At 42.9% G+C, this 15,580-nt stretch overlaps 1 protein-coding gene across 1 annotated transcript; it reads right to left on the bottom strand.

Moving 5' to 3' along the window:
* Positions 1-5,535: 5,535 nt before the first annotated feature.
* LOC147904325 (uncharacterized) lies at positions 5,536-8,538 on the bottom strand. Its single transcript, XM_087385838.1, has 2 exons — positions 8,354-8,538; positions 5,536-8,163 (listed from the first exon to the last, which is right to left on the bottom strand). The coding sequence occupies exon 2, from the start codon at positions 8,151-8,153 to the stop codon at positions 5,862-5,864; it is 2,292 nt and encodes a 763-aa protein (XP_087241964.1). The 5' UTR covers positions 8,154-8,163; positions 8,354-8,538; the 3' UTR covers positions 5,536-5,861.
* Positions 8,539-15,580: the final 7,042 nt, after the last annotated feature.

Raw genomic sequence — 15,580 nt, 5'->3', positions numbered from 1 at the left:
TGGCTTGAGTGCTGCCATTAGGCTGTCATGACACGATTTTGTAGCCTAGAATGTATTAGGCTAGAATGATCAAATGTATTAATTAGAAGGTAGGCTAGGTATGTTTATATGGCTAAATGCCATATGGATAATGTATTGTATATATTAATTGATATGGAATAAATGGTGCACTCACACATGTAGGTCCTAGGATAGGATTGGGTAGGAATGCATGGGTATGCAATTAATTAATGGTAGGCATAAAGTGTCATAGGCTAAGGGTAGAATAATGGGGTATGGATCCCAAGAGGCATGAGAGGTTGTGACCTCTCGTATGCATGGAATGTGTGCATGAGGCATTATGCATTCATGTGTAGTTTGTGGATTGCATGAGCATCGTAGAGTTGTCAATAGCAAAAATACACTCACGTGGGCACTCCTTCCACCCCATTTGGAGGGCCAATGCTTCTCAATTTATGCATCATTATTCCACACATGTTCATCCTCTAACCTGTACGTGACAAGTGGTATCAGAGCCAAGATCCTCTGACTGTGGGAGCCTGCCATGTGGAAGTGCCACAGTCCCTGACATCGGCGTGAAGTAATCGAGGAGAAACACATAAATTCACCAAGGGGCTTTCCTTTTTCCTCTCTGAAAGTCAAATTTTTACATTGAAAAAAGAACTGTGTTTTTCATTAATAGGGGCCCAACACACGACCAGCCAGTCGCGATCCACATCGCTCGCTGCCTCTAGCTCTCTGCCCTATTCAGCCATCTAGTTTGTCCCAGTCGCCCAGCTCTTTAATTGGGGGGGGGCAAGGACTTTTGTGTAATAGGGGGGGACCTTGTAATGTGGCCTCCCAAAATCTGCCCCGCCCCCCCATCCCAAAATTTATACTGCAGGCTACGTAGACTTGCAGCCGCTACCTCTGCGCTGGGTCGTGCATCACGAGCCGCATCAAAAAATGCACCGAGAGACCCGCCAGCCGTGCAGCAGTCACCTTTGCCCTTTGTCACCTCCTGTAGCTGCCAATCGCCCGCAAATCTCCCTCGAATCCTGCATGCCGCCATCATGAAGGCACTGTCGATGGCGCCAGCCTATCTCTCGCCATCGCCTCTGGTTGCCATGTGTCGATGCCACCACGAGTGCAGTCGCCTCTGCCCCCTCTGCCACCGCCGCCTCTGCCAGACTGTAGTCTGTCGGCCGCCCTGGCATTTAAGGGCCATCTCTCATTCCCCCCCCCCCCGCCCCCCCCCATTTCAAAAACCCCCCTCCCCTTTCCCTAAGTACCTTACTTTGCCATTTCAAAAACCCCTCCCCCTTCCTCCCCTCGTATTTCAAAAAAAAAAATCACCCCTCCCTCTCCTTATCTACCCTTTAGAGCTAAAATAAAAACGAGGTTAGAAAACAAAATAGAAGACATCATTTTAAAAAAAAAAGGAGATTATTGAGAAACAAAAATAAGAAAAGGTTATTTTTAAAAAAAGGGGGGTTAGAGGAAATATCAAAGAAAATAAAAAGAATTGGGATTCAAAAATAATAATAGTAAGAGAAATAGAAAGAGAAAGACCATTTAAAAAGGGAAATGAAGTGGTGATAAAGGAGGAGGCAACATTGGGTAATGGTGACGTTATAGGAAGGGCAAAGAAGTAATTTGTACGATATAGAACTTATGAGAACATAAAATCAAGGAGTACCATAGATGAAGCGTGGTCGCTTCACATTAGCAAGGAGTGGATTGCTACAAAACACTACTATTAAAAAAACAAAACACTACAAGGAAAGAGATCATGAATCCTAGACAAAGGAGACATAACAAGTGATGTATCAACTTGGACGAGTAACCAATTGCATGGTGAACAAATTTGGAGTAGTTGGAGGAAACTCGAATGAAGGCTACAAAAGTGACTTGTCATCTAGAAAAGAATGGAATACACAATTGCATGGTGATGACAAGGGTCAAAGGATTGATCTACTTAAACTTAAGATGAGCATTTAGGATAATAAATGCATTTGCATGTAGGATCATACAGTAGAAATTTAAATATAAAAAAACATGGTATCGTACAAAGACGTTGGGCAAGTTGGGCTTTGGAAGGCATCCATGGTGCTAAGGGTTTTGAAGTTGGAGTACTAGAGATGGTTAAGTCATTCTCTTAGGTTGGGTTGATGAGCCAAGGTAGTACTTGGGCTTTTCCCAAGCAAGAGGGTGCTATACATGGCCATAGGTGGTGGATATGTAAGCGCTTAGTAAGGTTTGGCAACCTTAAAGAGGTCTCAAGTAATTGGTAAGTCATGGACGCATGACTATGGGTGGATCCACAATTAGATCTGGTGGTCTAGAATAAGTTAGGCCTATCTTGTAACTTTTGGGTCTGATCAACCTAAAACTAATGGTTCCAAACTAGTCACTTGGAACTTGGACCAATGCGTGCATATGAGAGAAAGGGATTAGGAAATGGTATCTTATTGGAAAGGAAAAATAGAACAGAAATAGATTTCTACTAACCCTAATGGATAAAGTTATTAGTCTTTGTAGGAATGTCCAAAGCAAAGGAGTATATGGACAACACAACATCAAAGATAAGTACTGTCTTTCTTATTGATTTATTTGGAAATTTGATTTAAAGGAACATACTACTGTTGGACTTGTTTGGTAGGAGTACTAAACATGAAGATGAAACATTGAAGATGTTGTATGGAAGTTTATGCAGGAACCTAATGAGTGCTAAACACCATGAAGACAAAGAAGAATACCTGGTAGATGAGGACATTTATGTCCCAAGCAAGAGGGCATGTCACGACACGATTTTGTAGCCTAGAATGTATTAGGCTAGAATGATCAAATGTATTAACTAGAAGGTACGCTAGGTAGTTTTATATGGCTAAATGCCATATGGATACTGTATTGTATATATTAATTGATATGGAATAAATGGTGCACTCACACATGTAGGTCCTAGGATAGGATTGGGTAGGAATGCATGGGTATGCATTAATTAATGGTAGGCATAAAATGTCAATCCCAAGAGGCGTGAGAGGTTGTGACCTCTCATATGCATGGAATGTGTGCATGAGGCATTATGCATTCATATGTAGTTTGTGGATTGCATGAGCATTGTAGAGTTGTCAATAGCAAAAATAGACTCATGTGGGCACTCCTTCTACCCCATTTGGAGGGCAAATGCTTCTCAATTTATGCATCACTTCTTTGGTGTTAAATGTGCATCCCATGGCAATTGCATTATCCGGTCAAGGCCGTTGCTATGTTGTAGGCCATCACTAGTTAGCGTTTAGTCAATGGGGCAGGGAGCAAGATTCCTAACATAGCCTGGTGATGCTCTTTTTCATGATGCACGACTCAAGGGTGGGAATCAAACAAGCCATTGTATAAAGCTGGAAGAGGGTCTTAAGGTGTGCAAGTGGGGAATGCAAGAATATGGCTAAGATGACAGAGGTTAATACAAGAAATAAGTTGTTGCAACACAATAAGCTATTTTGATTGTGAAATCTCGTGCTTCATCTTTTTACATGCAAGTTATTGAGTAAACTATTGAATGATGGCATGAAGTGGAGCTCTCGAAGTGTGACTCCTAGGCTTTACCTTACTTTCTTTGAACAATTTCCTTTGCAAATCGACCAATTGGAGTGTCCCATTGGAAAATACTCCACTAACCTGAAGGTTCCATTCCACCCTAGATTTAGGCTAGGTTTTAGTGGGCCACATTTAGCATTGTTGGAGTGATGTGCTAGTTGTGTGCCAAGCTTTCCTACTCCATTGGTCAATCTATTGTGTCCATGTCACTCAGTCGGGAGCCTACGAAAGTGGTTCTGATTGGGCAGAAGTGGGAGCCTGCTGCCCCTCTTCTCAGTGAGCAGCATTTTCATCAGTTAGCAGCCTCTCAGGGACCCCTTCGTAGAAACACCGCCGCAAGTGTTGGGGGACAGCTGTAGTCTAGCCACAGCCCACAAGAGATCTACTACTTATGGTGGTTTGGGGCCCATGGAGGTTTCACCATGGGCCCATAGCTCGAGCGGATAGGACGAGATGGCCTACATCATTGTTGCACAACAAGGGTCCAGAAGTCGACCTAGCACTGTCTGGGCTTCAGCAGCCCAGGATATCTACTAGTGTTGGTGCAATGCACGTGCTGAGTGTCTACTTGGTGAATGGTAGCCTGGCTCATGGAGGGCCGGCAGTCTTTTCGCTGAGGTGAGCATATTTGGTGAGTGAAGATTCAATGGTGTGCCAGAAGATCGACTCGACCTGCAGCAACCCTTGTCAGTATTTTTATCCTATGCTCAATTTGGGAACAGGGTGACAAGGGCTCTAGGAAGATTATTGAGTCATGAGCGTTTCTGCAAAGCCTGGCATATAGGAACTTTTTACAATCACACGGATCAAGGAATCCATTGATTACTTAGTCCACCATTTGTTGGCAGCTCCTCCTTCGGCAGTGAGCTGCAACCCCAGCAAAACAGTCAATCTCTCTTGCTTGACAACGCTCTTGGGGACAGCTGATCTTGAATGCAATTTAAGACCACAAATAGAAGGTTATTTCTTGGGGAATTGAACCCCCCCCCCCAAAAAAAAAACAAGAGGCATGGTGGTGTGCCTAGAGCACTGCCCTTTCTCACTGTAAGGTTCATCGTCTCAAGATTTTTAAGCTGGATCGGAGCAAGGGGAAGGGAACCTATAAATAAGTTGGATTCTAGGTAAAGGTGAGATTCGTGAGGTTTCAACCCACGATGAATAGCTCGTTACGAGAGCTACAGACGACCTGCAAATGAAAGTAGCCAGAGACAAAGGTGAGCAGCAACAAAGTAAGCTGAAATGGCAAGGCCAAGCTGCACACAAATGTCAAAAGCTGTGAATAGAAGTTCCACCCATGGCTGAGTAGTTCTAAAAGGAGCTATGAAGAAGTTGAAGGTCAGATTGGCAAAGATCTTAGAAAAGTTCATGTACAACTCACGGACGGATCTATTGAAGGTTCACTCAGGCTTGAAGCGATGAACCAGCTTATGATAGTAAACTAGCAGTCAACCAAGCACGAACAATCGCACAACAAAGCTATTAGACAAACTAATTGAGGCTAGATTGCTTGAAGAAGGGAGAGGAGATTGGAGCGACATGGAGAGGGAGGGAGCGCTAGAAAGAGCTGAGAGCAAAACCAGGATGTGACGCCAACAACCAATCTCGCAAGCTCAACGAAAAAAGAAACCTCTGCTTAAGACGCAACTTGTTCTCATTGCTATAGCCTGCCCCTAGAGGGGCAGTGCTAACAAACAAACAAACATACATACATACATAACTGTATGATATAGTTTTCAAGGTACAACACAAGAAGCGTCCAAAAGAAATGACTAAATAAACTCTGCTCAGAAAATGCAACTCAAGAACTGAACCAGAAATTGCAAGTGCCGAACCTGGCTTTTTTTTTTTTAACTATTTACTTTTCAAGCTAAAAAAATAAGACATCTGCCCGAATCTGACGTGTAGATAGACCCATATGGCAAAGTATTACAGAAGCTACAATAATTGAATATCCAATCAATAAGCAAAACACCAATGGAGGGCCTTGCATGATAGCTTTCACCTAGTGATAAGAAAGAGCAATGTTATATCATCTGGAATCCGAATTCCTTGCCATTACAGCAACAGTAAGTTCACCTTTGGCAAGGCGCCATACAGAACAAAAAAGATGACAAACTTTTCAGATACTTTAAATATGATTATCATACAGAAGCTCGAACCCTTGGGGCAGCTGCCTGCTGAAAAATACATCCTCCTGTACATTTTACAAATAATTCATATGCTATCCCCATGTAGAGCTCTCAGTATTCCCCATATTTGGGGGTAAGACGATCATGTTCTACTGTCTAGATCAAATCGATGGGAACTGAAGCTGGATCAAGTTCCCAGAATCCTTCCAAGACCCCCAAAGTTTCTCCTGCCATTAATGTCCGGGCAGGAATTTGATGTGAAAACCTTGGCATATCTTTTGTAAGAAAATGCTGAATAGTTTTGGCCTGCTGAAAGACTGTCTTAAAGCCTTCAACCTTGACAAGAGGCACAATACTCATGCCCCTCTCTTCAATGAAATCCGACACAATTGCTACCAATGCATACTCATGCTTTGCACTAGCTGCTTTCAATCTGACCGGCCAGTCCTTAAATAAAGCCCAAATCTCACCCCGTTTTGGATATATCATAAAAGTGCTCCTTTGGCCCTTTTCACAACTTACCTGGTGTGAAAATATGTTAACATGTTCAGTAACTGTTGATTCACCTAGTTTATATTCTCCACAAGAAGAAGAAAACCCAGAATTTAACCAGGAAGAGATCTCCTTTGAAGGAGAGCAAGTTTCAAGCCAAGACATGTGTATCCTGAAAGGCTTTACTGAAACAATTTCACTGATTTGTGAGTAATAACGAGGCATTCCATCATCATCATCATAGACCGCCCAAACCTGGCCCACTGAAAAATGAAGCTCGGTACGATCCTTGTCAAAGTCATTGAAGTCTGAATCTGGCACATATGTATTATCAACATCGGTTGACAGTTTGGACGAACCAGCTTTACTCTTTTCACATGGATGAGATTTGGGAATATAACCTGCATCACCAATGCTCGGATGATCCAGTGTTTCTTTACAAGTCCTGTCCTTTACAACATCTCCTACAGTACAAAAACCATTTGGCTTATATTCTTCAGACACCCTTAGTTTACTGTTCCTGGTGTCGAATTCAAAGAAATTTGACGAAGACACACCGCTTAAAAAAGGTTTATTTTTCCCTTTTAAAAAAGATGGCTCCTGTACATCTATCCTTGGCTTCTTTGGATCCTGACTATCATGACCACTCGCAAATACAACAGAAATATTCCTCTTGCACCCCGAGGAGGCATTGAAAGCATTTGGCACCTGGAACGGGTTTGTTTCAGAAACCAGAACTTCCTCCTCGTTACTATGTTCACACCTCGGTGGATCCTCTTCAAACTTCACGGTTTCACCACCATTTTTCAGCACCTTACTTGATGAAGAGTGACTTGATGCATTCAATCTCCTGTCTGTCTGAAAACTGTTTGTGGATTCACATTCCTTTATCAATTGTTCAGGGGAAGGCTGTTGCTCGGATGCACTGGCCAACAATTCATCACGTGCTTCTCTAACCTGCGCAGCAGCTTTGCATTTCCTTTCGAATCCTCTCTCTCTCCTTCTTCGGTGTCGCTCCCTGTGTATAGCCTCTTTTTGTAATTCAACTCGCTCCTTTCTTGCTTTTTCACAAGCTTCTTTCTGTGCTTTAATCCTCTCTCTCTTCACTGTCTCGAATGTCTGGCGCACCATTTCTGCAGTTGCTGCTACCGCAGCCGCATGGTCTGATGCAGTGGTCCTGCAAGCTCCCCCCGAGAATTGGAGATTACAAAAGGAGTTTAAGCTTGCCCCATTTGCTTGATGATGCAAAGGCCCAGCTTTCCTCCTGAAACTGTGTTGCTCTGGAGCATGCCAAGAAGCATCTCCACCGACTGCAGGAACTTCAGTCGCTACAAAAGATTTATGGCAAGATGGGCAAGGCAGATTCTGATTCTCGTACACCCTCAAATACTCGAGCTGTATTTTACAAAAGGAACATGCGGTCCAAAAGGTGTATGATTTTTTAGGCTTTGGTTGCGACCAATTAGCGTTCCTAGAACGAGTGAAGTGATAGAACCCATTTGAGTTCCCCGGGGCTCCTCTACTTTTAGGTGACTTCCACCCGCTGTGATGAATGTCGGTTCTCCTCCTCGCATCATGGGCTGCTTTCTTCATCTTGTCAGAGAGCACTCCCCAAGCCTCTGAAAGGAGCTTAAACGCTCCTTCTGCACCAACTGCTTTGTTCTTGTCGGGATGGAGAATTAGAGCTAACTTTCGGTACTGCTTTCTGATTGTCGCATCGTCAGCTGTACTGTCTGTCTGAAGTATGGCATACCAGTTGTGTTCTACTCCATTAACCTTGTCTTGTGCTACCGTGTATACATCCAAAACCGCTATGAGCTGAGGGAGGCCTTCGAGGTCCGGAAAGAGGTGCTGGGCTTTCAGTGCAAACTTTTTGGCGCCGGCTAAATCGTGCTGCAAAAACATCTGTTCGGCAATATCCCTTGAACGGACAGCTTCATCCTTGTTACATTCCATCTCTTCTAGTCTGACGGAAACAATAAAAACCTGTGAGAAAATAGCTTCTGAAAAAGAACCGAAACACTAATAAGCACAATAAGAGCGAGGCAAGAATCGGAGCAGAACGGGAGGCCGCAAGGGGGCAACTGATAGAGCAAAGCAAGAGAAATCTCTAGAAAGAAAGCAGCTGGGAATCGAAAATGGTGGAGAGAAGGAACCTGCAGCATTCGTGGAGCGGAAGAACGCGTCTGAGAGTTAGCAGATCCGAGAAGGGATGCAATTCAGATGAGAGGAGGCGAGGGGGCTAGCCTCCATGTGTGCAAGCGGGCAGAATCCAAATGGCCATAGCCGGAGATTGAAGCGAAATCACCATAACCAGAGCTCAAATCCAAGCTCCAAGAGGAGCTTCACTCCCAAGTGTCCTCATCACAATCATCCCGAGCCGTGATATATGCCTCACCGCTAGAGAGAAGATGAACCTCACTACGGTAAGGGGTCTCCTATTACTTGGCCTACATTGGTTCAGTTCAGACCATGGATGAGGAAATAGAATTGGAGGATCGTGGTCGCCTAGGAAATCGAATTGGAAGATGGCAGTCCGGTTCGTCGGATGTGGTGAAGATGGCGACGGTCGGGTGTGGTTCAATGGTGGTGAATATGGATGAGGACATAGAATTGGAGGATGGCGGTCAGATGTGTCGAGTGTGTTGAACCAACACCCGATGCACCAAACCGCCATCTTCATCGCAACCAACCGCCATCCTCCAATTCTATTTCCACCACACCCAACGTACCCGACCGCCATACTCCAATTCTTTTTTCTCACCCCACACCATCCCCCAATTCTATTTCCTCATCCATGGGTAGGCTACTAGTCTGAACCCACCTTGCGTGTCGGAGCATTTCACACCATCCGACGGTCATCAAGCTGCTAATTTATGTCATCAACGTGTGATTTGTGTAGCGGTTGGAGGAGATGGAATGGGCCAATCATGTAGCGAAGGGTAGCAATGTTCCTCCTATTGGGCCAACTAGGATGGCAACCCTCTACACCGCCTTTTGGAGGATGGTCATCGGGTGGTGTGAATCCAACCTTACGCCATAAATTGGTGTGTGCATCTAGATGTGGTGAAATTGGAATTTTGGGGCCATCCTCACCCATGGGCATTTCCAAAGGACATAAAAAATGCATTGAAGATAGCGTGAGCCACCGGTTATAATTCTTTGTGTAGCATATGCTAAGGTTTCTCACTTCCAAGTGCACGTTTAGCTGGGAGGTAAATTTTTATGAGCAGTGGGTTGCAATTCTTTACAAGTAGCATATGTTGAGGCTTCACTTAAGGGTTCACCAAACTTTCAATGAGTGCTACTTGCAAGTAAGGGATGGGTGAAACGTTTTGAGACCTCCAAACTTAGAGTGAGGCCATCCACATGTAGTTGGCCCTAGCATATCACATACTTGTGACAGGAAAGGAGGGATCACTGTAATGGCAAAAAATCCCTCAACTCAACACATCACAAATGATGAATTTCATTTTTAAACTATCATCATACTTTTAAAATTCGATGGTTGTTGCAAAGGTCTTACCAATTCAATAAAGGCCTTGATAAGGGAATATGGAATCCATCAAGGAGATTATGCCATGTGGACTTGTATGTAACAAAGGCTCCCCAAGTCTAGGGGAAATTCCACATTTTTCCCAAAAATATCATTGGTGCTTCATAATAAAATATTATCTTTGTAGGCCTCGCCTAACCATGTCAGGCCTCCTTGTTTTCCTTCCATCCAAACAAACCCTTAACTAGAACTATGCTTATGTTATCTTATGTACAATTGGCAGAAATCAACAAAGCATGGGAATGGAAGAAACCGACTCAGCCTAGCACTTCTTCCACCAATAGTTGGCTTCATAGCATTTCTCACATCATTGAACATTCTATTTCTATATGATTCGTTGATCTCTGTGCTTAGAAGCGGCCACTTTGCATTGTCAAAAGAAGGCAAGGGAGAGATTCTAATCTTCCATACTGGCCTTCTGGATTTGGCACAATGAATATTGAGTGATAAAAGAAGGTCCCATCCTTCTTCAACTTTGATGGTGTGTGACCTTCATACTGAAGACTACCGATCTCAGCATGGAGGACATGCAACACCCTAGGTGTGCATGTTGCAAGCTCCCACTACTTGTAATTGGATCAAATGGAAGGATAAGAAAGTTGTGTCAGTGTCCCTAGCTAAATGCAAATACTTTAAACCATGACCCTAATACACTATGAAGTACTAAAGATTGGGCCTACAATATGGAAGGCCTACATTTGGATGCACGTATATGTCCGAATGGGTAAATACATGTTGAATATATACATGAGTGACTGTTTTGTTGGTGGGAGACATCTCAAAATCCATGATTCTACCTTTCCAATGTTTGGAGATGTCCTTTGCATCCTTCCGATCCACTTTATAACACCCACGATTAGTGAGTTGCAATGTGATCCAATAATATTTCCTATAGAGCCGAGGAATCCATTCATCATGCTCGCCCTTGATGTTTTTCAATATAATAGATTGTAAACTACCTTGATATCTATCATTTTCAATCACCATGGTTCCTATTCCAGTATCATATGATTAACATTATCTCTCTTCCTTTCTCTTCTTACCCATGAAAATTATAGTTATTTGAAATATCATGAGAATTCTCTCTCTCTCTCTCTCGGTGACTTTATTCAAATGATGTGGATATACACCTATTAAAGAAGTCTCAAGCCTTCATAGGACAAGCAAATATCACCCTGTTGTCCACATAGTGTGGTTTGTGAGTGCACTATTTTGTGGCACACAATCTGAATCGCTCCATGAGAGTCATCTACAGGCTATGTTCTAGGCCTTCAAAAGTAAATAACAAACGGAGAGGACATAGAACAAGTAGCAACAATAGGGCAATTGATCTAGCATCTTTTCTAGCTAGTAGGAGTGCTTTAGAGCACTAGGGAAGGTGGAGAGAGAGGCAGCACTAGGGTGTATTAGAGGCAATAGTAGCAACATCATCCTTGAGCTTGTGTGGAGAGATAATCTAGTGAGCAAACCATCCTTGGCAGAAGGGTGATGGTTGGTACAAAGCTTTGAGCTCCCCCATTGCCATTGAAGTCCTCAATAGAGGTGCATCATAGAATGAGAGAGCAGTGGATTAACATAGTGTGACTTTTGAGTGCACTATTTTGTGGCACACATTTTTCCACGAGAGCCATCTATAAGCTGAGTTCCAACCCTTTAGACGTGTATAGTAGATAGTAGAGGAGGCAGAACAAGTAGCAGTAGGCATGGCCATTGATCTAGAATCTACTCTAGCTAGTAGGAATGCATTAAAACACTAGAGTAGAAGTGGAGAGAGGCACCAACAGGGAGTCTCAGAGCCACCAGCTGGCAATAGCAACCTTAATCTTGTGTGAAGATCTCCTCTAGTGAGAAAACCAACTTTTGGTAGAAAGGGTGCTAGTTGGTGTAAATCTTTGGGCTCACCCATTGCCATTAAAGTCCTCAATAGAAGTGCGTAGCAAAAGGCGAGAGCAGTGGATTAGGAAAACATTGTACCTCTTATCTAGCACTAATGGGTAGCACCTTGCTGTCCACATAGTGTGGTTTGTGAGTGCAATACTTTGTGATACATTTGAATTCCTTTCTTGGACGTGTTTTTAGTTATTAGTTGCCATGTTTTGCTATCTATTCCAATTTTGGGTATGGTTTGTATGTATGCACATCTCTAAGTAGGATCTATGTCCTGCTCATACTACCCTCTGTATGTGTAAAATGAGGTCTTTGGGATGCCATATATCTTATACCATGCCATTGAACACACATCCTTCCCATTGACCACAAATTGTATCTTCGTGTACCCACACTATCAACACGATTTGATGAGTCAAGAATAACATAAGCATGACCAGTCATATCGCTATTGTGGAAACTCGTTCATATTGTCCAAAATTATGATAGTAGTTGCACTGAATGAATGTTTGACACGTTGGTGGATGCATTCCCACTTCCTTGAAATCTCCCTCAATTGGAATGATTTCCTCTTGGATGTTGATGCTAACACTACTGTGGATGTTATTGTCGATGCTGAATTTGATGATGATGACTGTGATGCTAATAACCGCTTCTTTGAGATGCTCTACCTCTGCCTCTACCTCTGTCTGAAGCTGTGAATGCTTGATCATTAAAATGACCTTTGCGTGCTTGAATGGCCTGAGTCCAGAGTTCTTCACCAAGTAACACTGACTATAATTCTTCCAGTGTTGAAAATGGTGGAGAACTCGTCTCCCTCGTAGATCATGAAGGTCAAGGGTTGAGGGGCTAATCTAAGGGAGAAGGGTTTAGGAGGAGCATAGGAGTGGGAGAGGAAAAATGTGTAAGAGCATGGGGGAGGAGAAGGGAGGAGGAGTTCCTCCTTTGAGTATTGGGCATCTTCCAGTCGAGAGTGTAGCAAATGAGCCCATGAGATCTTGGTTCCCTTCTTAGCCACATTGAGGGTAGCATAGGAATCTCTGCTCATAGTATTAGTCTTGACAAGCAGCTACATCCGTTCAGGATACCACAAATTGTCGTCTCCTCAAATCTTATATGTTATTGATGAAAAAGTAGTTCTTTTGTGTCTCTGGGGGGCCGAACTCCTTCTGCATGTCCAATGGGACCACATCTTCAAGGCCATACACCAATTGAAATGGTGCATTCCCTTTACTGACTTTGAGTGTGGTTCGGTATGCCCATAAGGATGCATTTAGTTTCTCTGCCCAATCAGAATGCTTTGGTGCAACTACCTTGGTGAGTATAATGCATAATATTTTGTTGGTGGATTCAGTCTGTCCATTCCCTTGGGGGTTAGTAGGATGTGTTTTTTCTATGGATTACCATAAAGCCAGTCAAGAGTTCTTGGATAACCTCATTGACAAAATGCGTGCCTCTATCCAGCACAATTTCAATGGGGCATCTAAATTGGGTGATCACATTCTCATATAAGAACCTTGTTGTCTTTTTGGCGTCGTCTACCTTTTGACTGTTTTAGCTTCAGCCCATTTGGTAAAGTAATCAGTGGTCACAATGATGTAGCGTGCCTGTGTTCCCTTTGCTGTTGGATGGATGGGACCCAAAAATCAATTCCCCATTTTTCAAATGATTATTTTGCAACGATTATTGTTAGGGGATTGAAGTCCTTATGTTGTGGTCTAGTAGTCTGTTGGCATCTGTTGGCATACATCACAACTTTTGACATATTCATAGGCATTTGTCCAAAGTGTTGGCCACTAGTAGCCTGTGAGGAGGACTTTTCTTGTTGTTGCTTCCCTTTGGAATCGTCCTCCAGCAATGCCTTCATGGACTTCATAGAGGATTGGCATGATCTCATATGGCATTACACATCTCCTTAAAACCTGGTCCTTGCCCATCTTGTATAATTGTCCTGCAATGAGTTGATAGGGTGCAACTTTTAAAATTAGTTTTATGGCATCCACTGCTTTCATTTCAGGAGGTGGTCTTCCTGCCATTAAGTACCCAATGATATCTCCACACCAATCTAGAACATCATCTATCTGAAATAGTGTGGCATCTAGCAAATCATCGTCTACTCTAGTGGCTTCTTCTCCTAACTTGACACAAGACATGTGCTCGACAATGTAGTGTTGGGCACCTTTGCGGACCACTATTTTGAAATTGAATTCTTGAAGCAAGAGGATCCATTTGGCTATTCTTCCTGTTGTACACTAACAATTCACAAGATAAAGCATGCTTTGATGGTTGGTGTAGAAGACAAAATCATTTGCAAATAAATAGTGTCAAAATTTCTTAACACTATACACCATTGCTAGGGCTTCTCTTTTTGTGGTGGTTTAGTTGATCTTTGCATCATTAAGGTGTCGACTGGCAAAGTAGAATGGGTAGTCTTTCTTATGTTTACTAGGTTGGCAAAGCACACTCCCAATTGCATACCTGGAGCCATCAGCATGTACATGAAAATCAATATCCCAATTGGGAGATATAAGGATGGGTGTAGTGATCAGGTGCTACTTCAAAAGGTCAGAGGCTTGGTTGCACTCTTCTATCCCCATAAGAATTCCACTAATAATTTGTAAAGTGGTCTGGCTATCATGGCATACCACAAGATAAATCTTCTATAGGAGCTAGCATGTCCCATAAAGACCTATACGCCTTTGGAATTTGTAGGAGGAGGCAATCCATGATGATTTTGATTTTGTCCATGTCAGTTCTTGCAATCCCATGTTGAGAAACGATATATCCCAAAACAACTCCGTGGGTGACCATGAACCAATATTTTGTTGGATTTAGGGAGATGCCATACTCCTTGCATTTGATTAGAACTACTTCAAGACATTTTAAATGGCTTTTCTTGTTTGAGTGGATGCATAAGTCATCCAAGAACACCAGTAGGAACTTATTTAGAAATGACTTGAAAGCGAGGAACATGACTCTCTGGAATGTGGCTGGGGCATTACAAAGGCCAAATGGCATGACTCTATAGACAAATATGCCCCATTCTATAGCAAATGCTATTTTTGATTGGTTGGTGGGGGCAATTTGCACTTGCTTATAGCCACAAAGCCATCCAAGAAGCTGTATATATTTGATCCATCCACCTTTTCCAACATTGTTTCTATTAAGGGTAGGGGATAGTGATCCCTGATTATGGTAGCATTCACATTCTTTAAGTTACATATCCTTAGCTTCTTGTTTCATTTAGCCATGATGACAATGAGTGAAACCCAATTAGTATGCTCTATCTCATAGATGAATTTGGAAATTAAGAGCTTTTCTAGTTCATCATAGACCATGGTGCCATATTTTGGATTTATTCGATAAGGTCCACATACCTTAGGGTGGGCATCTTCCCTAATAGGTATCGTGTATACTGCCACTTTTGGTGAAATTCCCTTCATTTCCTTGTATGACCATGCTAGATAGTCTCGGTATTCCATTAGGAGTGCTTTTAGCTTTGTTTCCTCTTCTTGTGTGAGTGGTTTCCCAACGAATACCAATTTCTCTTCCTCCCCTTCAAGGGCGAGGTTTATTGTGCGAGTTTTGGCTCGGTCCCTCATAGATTGGAGTCTCTCAAATGCTATCGCGGTTTCTTGCACTTTAGATTCTCTTACTGGCCTTGGCATTGCTATGGGGGCACTACCACTTGTGTAGTTCTTGAAGTTCTATGGCACTTCTCGAAGATTAGCCTCTAATGATGTTGAACTAGTTGTACATGGGCTAGGGACACTTGGGGGCGTAGGATCATAAACCAAATTTTTAGGCTCTTATGGACCCTTTTTTTTTTGAAGTCTCATTATCAAGCTTCATCTGCACATGTGGCTTAAACTTTTGAAACTTCTTACATTGGGAACTGGGAGAAATTGTGAGGTAGCTTTTCCACTACCAAAGTATTCCC

The sequence above is a fragment of the Dipteris shenzhenensis genome, chromosome 2 (assembly GCF_047967505.1).
Source record: "Dipteris shenzhenensis isolate YYH24624 ecotype China chromosome 2, Dip_SZ_1.0, whole genome shotgun sequence".
Classification (NCBI taxonomy): Eukaryota; Viridiplantae; Streptophyta; class Polypodiopsida; order Gleicheniales; family Dipteridaceae; genus Dipteris; species Dipteris shenzhenensis.
Note: the sequence above shows the minus strand (reverse complement) of the source record. Positions and strands in the feature narration are given on the sequence as shown.